The 19,086-nt window shown below is 38.9% G+C and overlaps 1 protein-coding gene across 4 annotated transcripts in view; it reads left to right on the top strand.

Moving 5' to 3' along the window:
* Positions 1 to 19,086, top strand: part of CDK19 (cyclin dependent kinase 19) — a 1,195,971-nt gene that overhangs the window by 166,070 nt on the left and 1,010,815 nt on the right. For all 4 annotated transcript variants that reach the window (XM_069234609.1, XM_069234610.1, XM_069234608.1 and 1 more), the window contains exon 2: positions 633 to 708. In XM_069234609.1, coding sequence (XP_069090710.1) covers positions 633 to 708 — 76 coding nt within the window. The remainder of the gene's footprint in view (positions 1 to 632; positions 709 to 19,086) is intronic.

Raw genomic sequence — 19,086 nt, forward strand, 5'->3', positions numbered from 1 at the left:
CAGATCGAAACAGGACCCTACTTATGAGAAATAACAGTGGATCTTAGCGATTGTTCACAGTAATATTAGTGAGCTGCTGCTATGTTACAATATAGAAAGCACACATCACTATCCCTCAATATTAGATGGAAAAACATTTAGAATTTGGATTAGTGTGCCTGTGCACTGTCAGTGACCTGGACGAATAGGACATGAATAAGCTGAAATTGGATCATAGTTTCAAAGCTGTCCGGACAGTGGCCTCCAAAATAAATTTTGCCCAGGGGCCCCCAAATGTTTAAGATGTCCTTGCAATGACATGCAGAAGATAACTTTAGAAATGCTGTTTTCAAAGAATATTGCACATTTTAATCTACTTGTAGCTCACTGAGTAATTTCATGTACCAATTTTCTACTTGAATTGCAGGTACTGGAACATTCTTCATGCTGTTTTTATGGTTTCACAGAATTATGCCAAAAATGAATGAACTATGGTTGCTGAGTGATCTGTCCTTATCTGTCCATTGTTCTAAGGGTAGTAGAACAGCCCAGCGAAAGCTACTAGTGCAGCTTAGATAGCCATGTAGACCATTTATGAGCTACTGATGATTTGTAGTTATATTGCCTGAAACATCTTTTATTGTTTTACTCAGAAAAGATGAAAAGGAGTATGCATTGAAGCAAATAGAAGGTACTGGAATATCCATGTCAGCCTGCAGAGAAATTGCTGTAAGTTTATCTTTTGACTATTGTTACAAAAATATGCAGTTAGTGTCAATGAAAATCATAAATGTTATATTGTACACCTCATTCTTATCATCAAGTCCCCTAGAGCTGAATGGTTATGAAACCCAAGATTTTACAAATGTTTCTGTTCCTTGTTTTCGTTCCTTATGCATCCAGTGTTTCCTTAGGGTACAGATCCCCAATCAGGCGTGGGATAGGTTGATCTGTAGTGCTAACGCACCACAGAATCCTAGCTATTATTAATACTGAATAGTGGATTCAGCACTAGAGGACGATGGATCAAAACGACATAGATTTGAGGGGATGTCACCAATGGGAGGTGTGAGGACCATCAATAACAACAACAATCAATATTATAAAGTTTCAGTCAATAACACCAGTTCAGTAATAAAAAATCATAGATTTATTTCCCTATATTAACAGCGCTAGTGTCACGAAAATAACTCTCAAACACAAATGATAAGCATATAAGATCAATAGCGGCTGGTTAAAACGACGTATATATCTTAATCTAATTAATACAATTAAACAAACTATTTCCAAAGGAATCACACTTATTAATAATACAAAAACTGGTAATAATGGCAAAGAATACATTAGTTCAGCATCAAATGATCTCAGGACAAGTCATGAGCATATCAAGGTTAATTCAGGGCTTCATGTGAAAAGAATTTAGTACCATTAATTTAGAAAACTCTGAACTTGATTATGGTATGTAAAAACAAACTATTAATGTGAAGCAATAAAATCATTAGTTGCAGCTTGTACCTGCAAAGCAAGAGAGACACAATTCACATTTAATAACATACAGTACCACAATAGTAGTAACAACAAATGATCAGCTTCAGCTTGAGGACACCATCAGCTATCTCATCAAAAGATTTGGGCCTAAGGACAGCTAGTCTCGAACCTCGTCTGCTCTAGAAGAACAGCATTGGATGACGAATGATAAACTCCTAACTCTTATTCATTCTGCACAGGTTGTTGTACTAAAATCTAATCAACTCCTGATTGGTCAGTCAATGGGGTGGTTTCATTTCAGCCAATCGACAACTAAATTGAGGACCTAAACTTAACAAATCTACGCTAACTATAACATTTTCTTTTGATGTATCTTTACTTCTTCCGTCTCATCTGTAACTCCATTGTCTCATTGCCTCTTGAATATCTTGTTCTCAGGAAGAAACTTTTACTGTATCCGTCTACTTCCATCCTCAAGGAAAGACCAGATATTAGTAACATATCCAATCAATAGGACATTTCAACTTATGCAATGCTCAGTTAATACACAACCTTGTAAGACATAACACTGCAACCCACTAGGGGTAGCTGTGGATACGTCTACACAAGCTTTAAAAACACCTATTATGAAAGCTTCGAATCATGAATAATAACCACAGCATTTGAATAGAATTTTGCTTAGCCAAGAACAGAAAAACAAATATTTCAGAAGTTTTCTCATTGTACATGTTAGTTCATTACACATTTGTAATATGAAAATCATTAATAAACATATTAGAAAATTCACACTCACAATCCCTACTCTGATGACTATTCATGTCATCACATTACTCTTTAATAAATGTATTTATTATCATCGAATTTGAAACTTTGTCTCATTCATTTCTGAATTATTTATTTTTCTCTTTTTAGTTTCTTTGTAAGATTTATTCATTTCTATTTCAAAATTTCATTTATTTCTTTCTAATTTTCTCTTCTTAACACGTCACTACTTTATATGTTCCCCAAATCCCAATTAAACAAAACACAATTATTGACACCCATTTTGCTATTGTCAGGATAACATTTCTTCCCACATTGCTAAACCAATTTCCCACAGCTTCAATTCCTTTTCCAGCCTTTTCTCAAATGGTAGTTTCTGTTAGTTCTTTCAAATCTTTATTATTAGTGTTAGTCACATTAGTGATTAATTCTTTAACCTTCGCTGAATTATCAGGGATAAATAAACAACAATGATTAGAACCAATTAATCTACAAACTCCGCCCTCTTTCGCCAAAAGAATGTCTAACGCAGGGCGTTTCCGAAGTGCCATAGCTCTTGTAGCAGCCAACTCTGTATCCAGAAGAATAACAGTTTCGGAATATCTTGTCAACATGTTATCCCCTATTGTGGACAACTTATAGCCCCAAATATGTCTCCCACAATGCTAGAAATTGATTCTCGCTTGTGTCTCATTTGAAATTTAATTGAATCAGGAATCTTACTCAGGTCGTCCAACTGATTGATTTTTGGAAAGACTATTCCCAGATAACATATCCCGTACCACCCTCTAGGAAGACGGTAGTATGCATTTCTCCCACAAATATAGTAAATCCCAGGTATTGGAGGGTCTTGTCCATTCATCATAAAATCCCACTTACTCCTAAACTTAAAAACATGCCTACATTCACTCTTTCCAACAAACACTCTATCATTCTTACTCCATGGCCTTTGTATGCAGAGTTTTCCTACATGCTCAGCATCTATTGTTAGTTTACCCTGGTTAGTGATGTCAGTTTAAACATAATCTGTTCCATGGTTTCCACTTATAATTCCCTTATCCATTTTGCCTTTATCTTTCTCCTTCTGTCTTCTGTATTATCTAAAAATGTCTTCTCTACTGGCGTTAGTAAACAAGTCAGGTTATTACGATGAGCAAAAGCAGCTCCAAAAGTTAAAGTAGGCTCAAAGAAATCTCTCATAATTACTATGTTATTTTCTTTGGCTATTTTATTCAAATATCCTATGACAGGTACAAAAGATAATAACATATCATAGTTTGAATAAAAATATTGACTATATTCTTGATTATAGAAATGTGTTAGCAAAAGACTGCAACTTATGGCATAAGTAACAGGTAAGCTGTGATACGTAGTTCCTCCTTCTACTGAAGTTGGAATCTGCGTACAACAATAACAATCAGTCGCTTCCATCACTTCAACATACTCATGCAATAAGCGATAGAAAACATTAGAAGAAAGCTCTTTTTCCCTATGTAAGTAATTTACATCTATCCTAAATTTATCTTTGGTTAATGATTTATCAGTCAAGTCTAGAGAACTCATTTTCGCAGTCTGATTTCCTCCATCAATCTCATAAACAGACACTCCCACAAGCAATAAACATATAAACACACTTGTCACTGCTAAACCAATACCAAGTACTTTACAACAACTAATTCTACAGTTTTGGTAATGTGAATCACTCATTTTCTATGTTAGAAAAAAAAACATTTCCCAAAAATGTCAAAATAAAAAAAAAAACGTCAAAAATCCCTCCTAATTTTTTATTCTTTTTATTTTTTTATAATGAATTCACTCACTTTTGGACAGTTCCTCCTTTGTCAAGTTTGGTACAGCAGCTCGTCTAAGTTCAGTTGTTCATTTGTCTTTTCCAGTTATTTTCAATTTCCGTCTTTGCAGCATCAATTTTAATACTCAGTTTTCATTCTCTTTAACCCAATATCTCTTTATTGTGGATGTTAACGTTCCAAAGTCAGAATTTTCTAAGTCTCTGTCAAAACAATAACTCAAAAAATCTTCTTGCCAGTCACTCGTATTTAAATATGCCCATTCAGGTCCAGCATATCTTCTGCTTGCAAATCTTTTCCTTTTTGGTCGCCTTTCACTTTCACTATCTTCTCCACTAGTGTGTTCTTCTCCATGCAACTCTCTCTATTCTGGTATTGATCGTATCACATCAACCTTTCATTTTTCCACAGCTTTATCTGGCCAAATGTCTCCTTTCAATGTTCCTTTTTGTCAATAGACTTCTCAATATTGAGTTTTCACTTGCCTTTGGACTTTCCCTTAGATGTTCCCGCAATTGGTTGTGGAAGAGTATAATCCACTGGGGCGGGACTTTTCTTAATTCCTTTCCCAATGGGGTCTGTCTCATCTTCGGTTTGGTTTGTCAAACCACCTGCTACTGAGGTCCCCCTCCTCTGAGCAGATTTTTCTTCTTCTGTTCCCCGTTTTTCGTTCTCATTTGAGGACACCCTCCTCGGATCAAAATCAGTCTCACTTCTTGAACTGATTATTCTACTCCTTTTACAGCTTGCTCAACCTCTTCTCTGTTTTGTTCTCTTTCATCTGTTATAGGAGTAGATACATCTCTGTAATTCTCAATATTTTTCTCACTCTCTTCTCCTCGGTTTCCAGTATTCCCGACTGTTGGTAATCTCAACAGTTCCTCTTTTCTTTCTGTAGGATCACGCACTTTTATCGTATGGCTCGCATGCACCCAATTTGGCAAACCAGCACACTTCACAGCAGTTGTTGTAGTGAGCACAATTTGATATGGTCCCTGCCAACTTGGTTCAAGGCATGACTTTTGCACGTGCTTCCGTATAAGCACCCAATCTCCTGCTCTCAGACTACGTCCTTGACCTTGTGTTTGTTGGGCTGTTGCAACTTCCACCTGATGAGAAAAAGATCTAACCACATCAGCCAGGCTTTTGCAGTAATCTAGCACCATATCATCTGTTATATTCACAAGTGTGTTTGCAGGTATTGCTGGTAATCTCATTGCTCTCCCTATCAATATCTCATGTGGAGATAATCCAGTCTTTTTGTCAAGTGTACTTCTCATTGACATTAGTATCAGAGGTAGAGCATCTGGCCATTTCAAATTTGTTGATGCACACACTTTTGCCAATCGTGATTTTAGTGTTCCATTCATTTGTTCTACTAGACCTGAAGCTTCTGGGCTATAACTGCAATGCAATCTTTGCTGAATGTTTAATGCCGAAAAAAGCAATTCTATCTCCTCATTATTAAAATGTGACCCCAATCTGATTCAATTGAGACCGGAAAACCAAAACGTGGAATTAGTTCTTGCAAAAGCAAATTAGCCACAGTTAACCTGTCATTTCTCCTTGTCGGGTAAGCCTCAATCCAATGACTGAAAATGCAAACAATAACCAACACATATTTCAAACCGGCACTTGCAAGAATCTCAATATAATCCATTTGCATTCTACTGAATGGACCTCCTGCCATACCTATGTGACCCATGTAGACAATTGTTCCTTTGCCAACATTCATTTGCTGGCATACTATACACCTATGGCACACCAGCTCTGCCACTTGTCTGAATTCTGGATTGCCCTGATCATTGCATCCCTTCCAATGTATGTTTGACCATGGTAGTATCTTGCCATCTGCGTCAGTAGACTGCTTGGCAGAACTACCTTTCCTTCTATTGTACCCAAAATCTCATCCTCCCTTTGTATGCTTCGATGTTTAATCCAATCTCTCATTTCCTCTTCTGGCACATTGTTCTGTATTGCTTTCAATTCATCTAGTGTCTCCACTATCTGTACAGTGAAATTGGCATAAACCTCTTCATTTTCAGACATCAATTCCCATTTTCCCTTGAATGAAATTCCATTTAGAGCACAACATTTTGCAACCTGGTCTGCATAAGCATTTCCCAAAGTTACATAATCTTGTCCTCTCTGGTGTGCACTGCATTTGACCACAGCAATTTCCTCAGGTGTCTGCTCTGCTGTAGCAAATCATGTATCCTTTCCCCATTTCTTTCAGGTGATCCTGAAGAAGTTAGGAACCCTTTCTGACCAAATTTGCCCAAAATCATGCACAATTTCAAATCCATATTGACTATAGTACATATTGTGACTTTCATTTGATCTGACAATTGACATGCTCTACCTCACATTTTCTGCCACACACATCACAATCCTTCTATCTTTCAAGGTGGATTTCCCATCCAAATCATCCAAATCCAAGTAGCTAGAATTAGAGGCTTAGTTCCCCAGTGCTCTTCTTCATTGTGCTACTTGCCAACTCCCTCCTTTCAAGCCTTTGTTGCTCTGCTTTCCAGCACAAAATGGTTGTTCAAGTCAGCTTTCACAGCTAGTCCTCCACCAACATACTGCTGGCTCCCTCTCGCCAGCAAAAGTATAAACTCAGGAATGCCTGCTTCTTTTGTTTAAACAGATGGGCATTATCATAAGTGTCCAGTGTACAAAAATAGTGCCATGCAGTTGTAGGTGAAGAAAACTGACATTTATTGTATCAAACACATTGCGTCAAGAATTCACCATTCACTCATTATTCTAAATTCCTTTGGTCAACTAAAGCAGAGATATCAGCCATGTAGAAGCAACTGCCAGAGGAAAATGCTTTCTCTTATCCTATAACGCATAACTACTAGATGTACAAGCAGCCCATGCATCACTAACCATTCCAGTCCTTTCTCCTGCCATGTGTTTTGACAATCTGCAGAATCTCCCCCAATCTCTAACAGCACCATAATTAAGCCAACAATCCTTAACTAATTCACCATCGCTTTCTGACTTCTTCCAGCAAGTACTTGTTTTCTTTAACACTATATTTTCCACATTTTACTTGCTAAAGTTAATTGAAACACTGTAGCACCACACAGCATATTACCCTTAATGGGTGGTAAATAATTTGACTGAAAAACAATTAAAAAGATTGCTTCATAACTTTATTCCATATAAACATATGCAAATATTTCCATTTAATATATATTTAAATCACTAAAAAGAGGAAACTGACTCAGTCCACTACTGTGTGCATTCTAATATATTTCCCTCAATTGTTCCCTGACCACCAAGTGAATTTTCACAAAGTTCCTCGGAATAAACATGTAATGATAACAAAACCTAAAATACAGCTCGGCTCCCGTCATAACAGCATTAAAAAGTGATACCGTTCCATGAAGAGTCACTTTTTACTCTTAAAGTATAATACAAAAATGTTTTCCCTGAAAATTTCATTAAAATTTCTTGCCAGCCATTTACGCCCTACTTATCCTAAAATTCCATCAATTTATGGAGAGAACCCTGGAGTATAACATTTTGGTTTCAAGTACGAGATTATGGAGATAAGGTTGAAAACTCTTTATTATTCAGTCATTCCGATGTGATTAATGTTGTTTTTTCTCTATATCTACTATAGCCTTAGAGCCAGCCAAAGCGGAATATACCAGCCATTAAAGGCCCGCTCCAGAGAGGGCCTTTAACAAGGGAGTGGGACTTTAATTGCTGGTATAGCCCAGTTACAAAGGGTTATAAGGCTATTAGAACATTCTGCCACTAGAGGGGAGAATGTTGTAATAAATAAAACAAAGTCCTCACGGAGCACGAGGGGATTGAAATCCCCTTGGGCTCCGTGAGGCCTTTGTTCACAGCTGTTGCTGTGAAAAAAAACATTGCAATGTTGAAGCTCTGGGCTTTCGCAAACCAGTAAAAGCACTTAGCACCCCATTGTCTCTAATGGAGCTCGCAACATTCCAGTGTTCTAATGCTTCTTTGTTATTTGTGTGTACGCCCCAGGGATGTTTTATTCTAGGCTTGCTATCCCGAAAATGTCCATGTGACACTTTGACCACTAATGAAATGTCATATTTTTGTTGTTTCGTAAACAGTCATTTATTTTCTTGTGTCTCCCTATTAAGACCATTGCCAATACAACAGTCTAGCCAGAGCAAGATTATTGATGTCTATTTAAAATATCCTGGCTTGTGCTTGGGGGCAAATATTCTGTCTTGACGAGGCTGTTGGTGGCAATTATACAAGAGTTTTAGAAGCGTAAGTGATTACGGTAGGAATGCAGTTCTGTGAATGTATAAGCTTGGCGATCAACTAGTTTGACTAGAGCAGTACTGGATGAAATGTGAGGATATGTATGAAGTAGGGTTCGGCGAGTGATTGTATTGTACCTTTTTAAACCATTATTAATTTTAGAATATAAAGGAACTCTTTTAGTGAGTTCACCTGTTGGTCATAGATTGACATAATCTATTATTACCTATTCAATTACATCATTTTGCGAGCCTCTGAATAATACCATCGCGAGGAGTTACCGATCTCAAAGGGGAATGAAGGGAGGAAGTGTCAATATTTTGTGTGGAACACTAATGGACCCATGAAGAAATTATGAATAGTCCCCATTAAAATCGGTATTTCTAGTCCTGATTCCCATGGGTGTTCTGCTTTTCACGTCCAATATTCTAGCATTTGGCTTCTGTGGTTGAAATACTCCTGACACACTAAGGGGGTTATTCTAACTTTGGAGGAGTGTTAATCCGTCCCAAAAGTGACGGTAAAGTGACGGATATACCACCAGCCGTATTACGAGTTCCATAGGATATAATGTACTCGTAATACGGCTGGTGGTAAATCCGTCACTTTTCCGTCACTTTTGGGACGGATTAACACCTCCTCCAAAGTTAGAATAACCCCCTAAATTCTTTGGGTCTTGTAATCCAACTTTGGCTGTAACTTCCATTGCAGGCAGAGTCAGGATTCCCCAAAACCTTTTAATGAGGCCAATAGTGGGTTCCCCTACTTCCTTCACCGATAACTTTACCCTAACCTTATTTCCAATAACAATAGCCCATTCTGCTTTTCATCCTTCCGACCTTTCCTAAAGGCAACTGTTAAGAGTTGAAGAACCTTTGACACCCTTACATTTGCCTTTTTGCAACTATGTTGGACATGTGGTATAAGAAGGATGCCTCCTGTAAGTATATTCAGAGTGAATGGGTCAAGTTACATTTTGGAGGTGAGCACTGCAGTGCCATTATGTCTCGCTCACTGCCATATCCCCTAGTTCCCTACAACATAAGGCCTGCTGAATTTGTTCTTTAATGACACTGTGGAATCTCACCCCCAAACCATTACGTTTTGAGTTTTGCGAACAACAGCAATACAATGTGTATAACATTCCACTTATTACGATACTGCTAATGGAAACCTTTGTTACTTCTACAGTAGTCTGCTATTACCTTTGCATACTTGATACATCGCAGAAATGCACATCTAAAGCCAATAATTCAGATATATAAAATGTCTTGTGTGGTTTCACTACAGTTTCTGCCACTGCATATGATGTCAACACATTGTTGTTTATTTTTACACAGACATGTCCAGACACACTCTTACTCCACCTTGTCGAATTATGGCCAACAATCTAGCTTACTCATTTTCCCTTTAGTCAGTGCTTCTCAAATAACCACCACGCGCAACTTTTATAATCCCATAGCTCATGACTCAGGCGGACCCACCTCAACCAATCACATTATCAGAACATTGCTCAACCAGCATGTCGGCAGTACAGCATTACTGTTTTCGGCACCCAGTCTCACAAGGCCATCTTCCAATCAGTATGTGCTCACCATCGGCTGTATCGGATCCTTCTTACTCTCACGTCTTCTTGTCTTCTCTTCAGCCATGGGACAACACGGTGTCAAAACATTCTGCACAGAGGCAGTCAACATATGGTCCTCGTTTACCCACCCACGTAGCTCTTTGTCCTGAGGCAATTTAGGCAGATATTCTGCTGTCACAATTTTATCCCAGGCGCAAATTTAATTTTGCCCCAGTAACCACGTCATTTCACTGCTATGTTCGTCAAACACTGCAACGCTTTGTCAGCAACAATGGTCTGTTGTCGGCATGCAGAATACATTGTGTCAGGCACACTTAATGATAATCTCTCTCGCCAGCGACTTGTTGCATTTTGTTAAGCACCTCCCTAGACGCATAAATATTTGCACATTCCTTTTCACCACTTCTTTCAGTTTACCTGAAAAAAACAAAGCAGTGTCCACAGTTAAAATGCACTTCTGGTGAATGGTAACTATGTGGGAGTTTTGCAGCTATGTTTAATGTTCCCTTGAAAAAATCGAATTGGGTTTAACGGGGCAATTTATGGTGTTTCCTTCCCGGGCATTATTGGAGTTACTGTAGAGAGCTCTCTTAAGCCTCAAAAAGACACTGCAAGCTTTTCGGAGAATAGGAAAACTAGCCAGTGTCTGTAATCCCCGCATCGGAGTTATGCTCATGTGGGGATGGGAGTAAGGAGTTAGACAAACCTGTAAGAGAATCTATCTCAGCTCTGCCTGGTGATATTGCAAAGCTGCGCCTTGAAACACAAAAAGTGCCCTTGAAAATGTTGGTATGTACAACTAATATTAAATGTGATATTTTCCTATAGAGAATATACTATCTCTATAAATATGAATAACTTTGCAAGCAAAATAGATATACGGTGAGCACTAAATACACCTGAATTAAATTTAATTAAATCCCAGACATTGCACCACTGGAAGATCGACTGTACAGAACCCATCGGGAGGAAAGGGATCTCCATGATATACTGCTAGCTAGCCAGCAACTTCCCTGATCCAATGAGTTCCCTGAGAGCCTCCTGGTCCTTGGACCTTGGAGACCTTGATGACGATGACTGGGCAGAAGCATTACAAAGCCACTGAGAGATAGGAATCAGGGTCCAGTTCTGCCTGGTGCAGTTTAGGATTCTACATAAATCCTATCACTCGAGGTCCTTTTAACACAGATTAGGAAGGGCTGACTCTGCATTGCCTCAGGGGTTGTGGACAGGGTGGCAGGGGGGAACTTTCTTGCACGTCCTATGGAACTGCCTATATATTCATGACGACTGGAGGAAGGTCACAGTGACCATGTCTCGAACCCTTACAGTAGAGGTGCCCATGAGCGCGAAATGGCTTGTATTAAAGATTACAGGGGCCAGTGCTTGAATCAAGAGTCAGAAATGTTGGCTGGCGTTGGCAGCTGGAGTGGTGAAATGAAATATCGCTAGGGCATGAGGAAAGGCGACCACCCCACCCCTATTTGCTGAGTGGGAAGCTAACTTAGACTGGTGTCAAAGAGCAGAGAAGGTGGTATATTTAAGCAGAGGATGTCAAAGGAAGTGAGCGAAAATATGGAGAGCATAGAATGCCTATAGAGGACTCTGATGGGGCAATAACTGGGTGCAGCAGCTCTAATTTGTGCTTCACCGCAACTTCTGCCTTTGCCAAGGTTTGTTAGTGGCTTTTCCACATCACTGACCGACTGCAATCATCCATCCCGCATGGGACGTTGACTGCATCCTCCAAGAGCTCTTCACCTGCTCCAGGGCTGCATTCCTGACTGTCTTCGTCCCACTGTCGACCAACTCCTGCAACCGCAGCTGGGTGGGTAGTAGCTCCTGCTCCCTCTGGACCCTTCTGTGACTTCTGAACTTGGTCCCCTTCTTCCACGGGTCTCTTTCTTCAGAAATCCCCCGCTGGTTTCTTGCAGTCTTGTCTGGGTGTTGCATTTTCTTAATTTTCTTCCTTCTGGGTGGTTTGGGACAATCCAGTAATTTACTCCTTTCTTCTTGAGCGCTGGGGGGCACTGTGGTACTTACCTTTGGGACTTCCTAGTTTCTCCAGCTCCCCTCTACTCATCCCACTTACCTAGGTGGGAATCCTGCATTCACATTCCATTTTGTTAGTATATGGTTTGAGCTCCCCTTAGGGTCACTATTGTCTAATTTTATTTGCACTGTTTTCCGTCACTTTCTCTGCCTATTGCTGATAACTAGTGTACATATTTAGTGTGTTTACTTACCTCCTATCGGAGGGTTGCCTATTTAGTTTTGTACTGTGTTACTGTAATAAAGACCCTTTATTTCCGTAACACTTTGAGTGTTGTCTTTCATGTGTGTAAGTGCTGTGTGACTACTGTGATATTGCATGAGCTTTGCATGTCTCCTAGATAAGCCTTGGCTGCTCAGCCACAGCTACCGCTAGAGAGCCTGGCTTCTAGACACTGCCTACAATACGCTAATTTGGGATACCTGGACCTGGTATAAGGTATAAGCACCTTTGGTACCCACAACACACCACACCAGCGTTCTACAACACAGGCTAGCATTTCCTAGACAGTGCAACGTAATTAAATGTACATTATTAAAAAGGTATGCACTCATGTTTTCATTTCCAATAACCTTTTATTGTGAAATTGATGAGCATGTCTCTTAAAAGTAAAAATATGTTAAGAACAGTGTGTCAAAATAGGTGGGAGAGGTACGTTACACCTTTCATATGAAATGCATTGGGCTTAGGAAAAGAAGATAAATGTATAAGTACAAATCCAATAATTAGTAAGGTATTGTGCAATGAAGTCTCATGCTTTTCTATAGTTCGCAGAAAATCTAAACTTTTTATTAAACACTTCGAGGACAGTAAAAAGCAAAGGAGAGGAAAATGTGATGAAATGTGACAGACTACAAATTAGATGAAAAATGAGAGATGGAAGGAGACGGAGGTAGTCAATTCCTATTTATTTATTTATCTATTGTTTATTAAATCTTTATAAAGGCTACATGGGCTAAACAGAATAAGAAAACTTTTGATAAATATAAAGGTTGAGATTATAGCCATGTATACAATAATTCTAATACCTCCCATGCATTTCTTTTTTCTGGCCCTGTATGCAATTAACACAAATAGCCAGACTGATAGAAAACACTGTAACTTACCTTCTATAGTACTTTTTCCTATAAAATGGCATTTTAAATTAATTCTTAGAAAGATGCAGTGCTTTCAGACTCTTCTGGTTTATACAGTAATAGAAATAATCTTTAAAATTAGCACCTTCATAGCTATTTTTGATCAGTGGTTCAATGCTGAGCATGTAATCATTGTTTCTAAATATTTAAATGTAACATCTAATACTTATATTGCTGCAATAGCATTCTCCTTAAATCTGTTACAGATCCTTAGTCTTTCCACACTGCTCCATATATAAAATTGAAGAGATTGAATCAGCAGTACCAAGCCACAGAGTGTTCCATTTCCTAATGAAAATTGTTAAAACCTTAGAGAAGATGCATACTTGGACAAGAACCAATCGGGACAAGCAAGTCTCCTGTACGGGTTCCTTTGAACCAATACGTTTCTGAACTTCTTTCAAATCCAGAAAATGCTCATAGGTTAATATTGCAAAAATCCTACATTAATAAGCTGTTAATAGTGAGACAAATTATATTTTTCCAGTTTTTATAAGTAAATGAAATAGCCTATACAGCTGCTGTTACCTTGATACTGTTGAAACATTTATTTTATGTTCTTATTAAACTGAATCCTCAACCCACATTGCAATACCCTTTTGGTACGAAATCCAAAGAGATGTCAATCACAACTTTCTTTACAATAGCATCCTCTTTCTTGATTATTTAGTTTCCCATTTACGATGAGATAATTTAATTTACAATATTGGTCTACTGTTTGAACACTCCTTTGTAATCATAGCTCAGTAAAATCTGAAATGACTAAATCATCTGTATAAATCAGTATTGGCAGTTTCATGGGGTCCAATCTTGTTGGAAAATTGTTATCACTTTAGGTATTACTGTGGGGGGAGGGTAAGAAATGTAGATTAATAATAGTAAAACAGCCAAGATGCACTCATCAATCAAATCATTTTTTATCTCAATTCTCCGCGATAGCAATTGCTTAGAGTCTAGCAACACTCAGGCCCCTGTATAAAAGCCTGGTTTACAAAAGGCATTAGTGCTACTTCATGAACTACAAAATACAGTTAACAGAACTATTGCTAGAGACCTCCATCTTCTCCTCTCCGTTCTTTTCTGTGTAGCAGGTTAGAGCATTCTGCATATATAGGTATACGTTTTAGTAGTAAATTTGGGAGGTACAAGAGGTAGTAGTGGAAAAACAGGTAATACTTATTACTAAATGTGAGGTGTTTAGGAAAAGTTAAAAAGAGGTTTGGGGGACATGCTATACAGAACATACACCCACATAAGAGTAGGACAGATGCAAATTACAAAATACACTTCTAATTCTACTACAGCATAATAGTGACAAAGCAAGCTTACATGTAGTCGAGTCCAGCCTTGGAGTAAGTCAAACACCACACAGGGAAAAGCACTAGTACTACAACGCATTCCCCTATAAAACAATGGAGGCATCTGTTAAAACACACATCTCACAGGAAATAATGCAAAATAATTTAAATTGAATTCAAATGTAACATATACTATATAAACAATAAAAAAACATAATTATAATAAATGATACATTTCATTTTTTTATTTAATAATACTGAAATAAAACAAGTTAAATTGAAGTTGTTTTAAAGTAATGTTCAAAAATAATATTTCAAAAATTAGTGTATTACAAGTAATTTACAAATTTAAGTTAATTTTAGGAGGTCACGTGTTGTATCTTTTACGTAGGGCTAGGTTCATATTATTTGTTTAAAATAATATTACATTTTTATTTAACAATAAATGAATGTTATGTTTTTAATTATCAATAAACTTTATTAAATGCCCCTATATTTTCCTATAGTGAGTTCTCCACCCCAGTTAAAGAATTCCACGATAGGGTGTAAAAATGCCAATAGTAATTTTACACTTGTGCTTAAGTCTACTATGAAGTATACATTGTCACTCAAAATTAGTGAAGAGCAGAAAAAGTGGAGAGTCAGCGCTGTGGGTATGAGTAGATCTGGATGTGCAAACTTACCTTTGTGAATCTGACCCATAGTGTTTAATTTAATTAGTATCAAGAGTAAATTCTTCAGCACTCCTCTGCTCCTAATCTAAATCAGCAATGTTGTCAGGTCGACTTATTGAATGACGACTTGTTATCAATAAATGACAGATAGATTGTTTCTTCTTCTGATATTTATGTCTTGTCACATCTCATTGTCAAGCTCATTCTGCTAAAATCCACCTGATGCATTAGGATGACGTTATTTTCGGAGTGTAAGGTTCGGGTTCTCTTATAAGGTATTTGCTGAATACTTTACCACAGCTATTTAATATGATATGCCTGTCATTTCCAGAGATATTTCTAATTATCTTCTTATAGGTGTAATTCAATGCGGTGGAGGTATTCACTCACCACAGAATCAAACATATGTCATGTCCCGTTTGTTTGTGTATTTCTTGACTCATGATACTGAACACAACCATGGATATGGAACGTGAGAGGAGTATTGTTTCAGTACTCTTCAGGGCTATATTATCTTATGGAATTGGGTGGAGACTGCAAGGAGGACTACGTGTGACTACGCTGTTTGACAGATATGTCCAGTGTGACGACTGGCAATATTGGTGTGATCAGACTAAATGAATCTCCTATCACAAAACCTGCTTCAGTTCACGTTTCTATATCAAGTCTACCACACTTCAAAAAAACTAAAACATATTTACCCAGGTACCTCAGAGGTCTGTGGTGGGTGTGGTCAGGTAGCAGGCAGACACTAACTTCAGAAAGCAGGCATGGGAATGTACTAGAACAGTGGTTCCCAACCTGTGGGCCGGGGACCCCTGGGGGTCCGCAAAGCCTCCTCAGGGGGTCCGCGACTGCTTAATAATAATATTAGGTCCCAGCTATCAGAAATGACTCAGTGGGGGTCCTCGGGTTCCAATAATGATTCAGTGGGGGTCCCCGGGCTCCAGTACTGATAAAATGGGGGTCCACAGAAGTCAAAAGGTTGGGAACCACTGTACTAGAATACTCCAAGTTTGGCTTACCTTAGGGGATGTGATTGAAAAAATTATTAATGTTAAGTTACATTTTGAAGCATTGGTGATGGTGGTAGATATGACAAGGTATATCAGTAAGATGCAAAAATAATTTGTAGGGCAAAAACAATTTGTAGGTGTTGACTTAGGGCCATATGTACGAACACATTTTCCCATAGACACAGAATGGGTAAAACCCTTTGCTACATCTGGCCCTTAATGTAGTAAGCGAAGAATATCCATCAACTATTTCTGTTGGTCTGTACTGACAAAAAGGCAATGAACGGTGAATCTGCCTAGGTTTTCTGAACTGGATGAAGCCTGTATTGAGATCATTACTCAGTATGCTAAACCACCAGACCCTACTTTTCTCTGCCCCCCGCCCTTACTCTCGGTGTTGCTTTCCTACCCCCGCCTCCTACCAGCTCCTCCATTGCCCTTCCCATCCTTCTACTTTTTTTTTTCAGCGAGATGTCTTTTTGTTAGTCAGCTCTGCTTTCATTTCAAAGGAGGTGCATTGAGAACTCTCAACTGCCCCATCAGAGAAACCCATACTACTGAAAACGAGGCTATGATAAGCAGCCCTATAATATTCATGCAAATCTGTCCTGCGTGTGGTGGTGGAAAATGGGGAGGCGTTTCCTATACATTAAAACAGTGATGCTTTATCTCTATTACTGAATTAACACCGGCTGTGAGATTTTTAGCCAGATGCTCAAAGGAAAGTGCACGTTTTAGGGTGCAAAAATACTGACGTATTTGTCATGATTTAGTACGTCCAAGAGAAAACAGTTAAAGCGAGTCCCTTTTCTAGTTTTCAAGTAGAATGATTTTGGGCTGACAGAGTCGTCGCAGGCCACAGAGGAAGCTGTAGAAACCAGTTCCAGGGCTGCATTCTTAGTGATGTCATCAAGGTTAACATGATTTTAAAAGAGCTTAAAACAGTGATCAGCTGCAAACTGGTTACGGGCTGGTTCGGAAAAAAAAGGAAGAAATGTTCGACTGCCTAGAGAGGTTTTACAAGAGCAGGATAAGTGGAACAGGGTTCTATTCTGCATCTGTAAACGGTCAGCCCAACATTATCATTCTCGGTCCCCTACAGGCCCATGTTGGACTTCTGCTGTAACTAATGACTGCAGAACACTATTGATTTCCCTCTGACCTTCGTTCATGCATAGCAATCGCTCATCTCCCCGCCCCCCAATCCAACGTCATATGACACACGTCTGGCGGAAGGATCGTCTTCCTGTCTAAAAAAGAGTACAGTGCTCAGGGCATTGTTAAATAGTTGAGAGCTGGGTGTCAATGTTTATGTTTGCTTTGCTTCTCACAGGTTTAAATCCAGGCAAGGGTCAACTTATCACTGAGGCACAGTGTGGCCTCGGTCATTTATAAATATTGCTAAAAAGCGAAAAAAGATGTGGTAGGAAGTGGGGGTGACAACCTGCTGTGACGTTACTTTTCTGTGTAGGAAAAGACTGTTGAGCTAAGATTTCATGAACTTCCTCTCCCAGTCTTTCGACTTCTGCCACTCAGTGCTCTCTCAGTTGAACTGACCGATTAACTGTGGTTTTAAAACCAACAGAAATAGAACAACCACATGTGTTTCTTCCTCTCTTTTATTTCAGGGTGCCTAGATACTGGAGACGGAAAAAAGTTTATGAACTCCCAGTTGCGTTATTTCTTGTGGTCTACTAGCATGTGGGACCCTGGTTGTTTTCCTCAATCCAGACAACATCTGTGATGACCACACTGCAAGGTCTTGGCAGGGCTTGTGTATGTTGGTCTGTTGTGGAGGATCACGTTTGTCCATGTACATGTTATGACTCATTACTAAATGCTACCAAAACTAATGTGAACCGATCACCTTGACTCCAGCCATCAACATCTTGAGAACTGTAATTGATGCCCAGACTCTGAGGGCGTCACTGGATTGCGCAGAAATGCATTGTACAAATCCTCATAACGTGACAACAAACAGGTCTTTTACTGTCTTCCCTGTAACATTGGCACTGCCATTTTTTAACCCTGCAATATTTGAAGTAACACAAAGGCCTGTCTATTTAACTAAATGTCGAACAGCTGTAAGGGTAGCAGCAGGTACAAGTGGATCAAGATGCTGCAGCAGTAGATGCACACAACGGCTTAGTTATTCTTCTACATTTCTACTTTAGTAGTCCACAGAGTATCTGAATAGGCTATGTAAGTACGCATCGGAAAGCTGTCATGAGCGAAACCATGATTGGTATAGGAAACAGTTGGTGTTAATATAAAATAAAGAAGGATGCTTACTGTACAAGGTCAATGTCCTTGAGAATAGTCCCAGAAGAAATAATTTTGACTCTTAATACAGGCATATAGTACAACACAAAACGACAGTCGAGGACCTGCAGGACATGTTTTCCCACTGCTGTTTGACCATTTAGATGCCTTCTGTGATATGATAGTGTTTGCTTGACACATCACTGCCATTTGCAGCCCTTTGGTTTTAAAAGATTGAGCAGTGAAGTGCTGACAGGAAGAGGTAGGGTAGTTAAAGTCACCATAATGTACGGAAGAGAAAGATCTGAAGGGCATCCTGATTTAGTTTTACTTGTCGTATCAGAAACTTGCACTAGGGTGATGGGTTCAAACTCCTCAAGAAAGGCAGGGGGTTTGATAGTAGGGATGATGGAGGAAGCATCCACCTGCCTTGTACAGTTGGAAAGGCTCCGATAGATTATCTAATTTTCTCAGAATAGTGATCTGTGAGAGCATCACACAGTGATTGAGAGGCTGGTATAGTGGAAGTACAGGCACAAAGCTTTGTAAATTCGCCAATCAGTTTAAACAGTCCTTTAGCAGAGTTCCCCGCATTAGCTATCCTATTGACAATATGGGGTCTACAAGCTTCTGTAATCTTTTTGTAGTAGGTTCCTAGTGCAGGCTCATATGCAGACTTGCCAGGAGAAGATTTAGTGGGGCACCATTTTCTCTCCAATCTTCTACAAACTAAGGAGAGTGAAATCTAAGTGTAGTAGA

This window comes from Pleurodeles waltl, chromosome 5 (assembly GCF_031143425.1).
Source record: "Pleurodeles waltl isolate 20211129_DDA chromosome 5, aPleWal1.hap1.20221129, whole genome shotgun sequence".
NCBI classification, from domain to species: Eukaryota; Metazoa; Chordata; class Amphibia; order Caudata; family Salamandridae; genus Pleurodeles; species Pleurodeles waltl.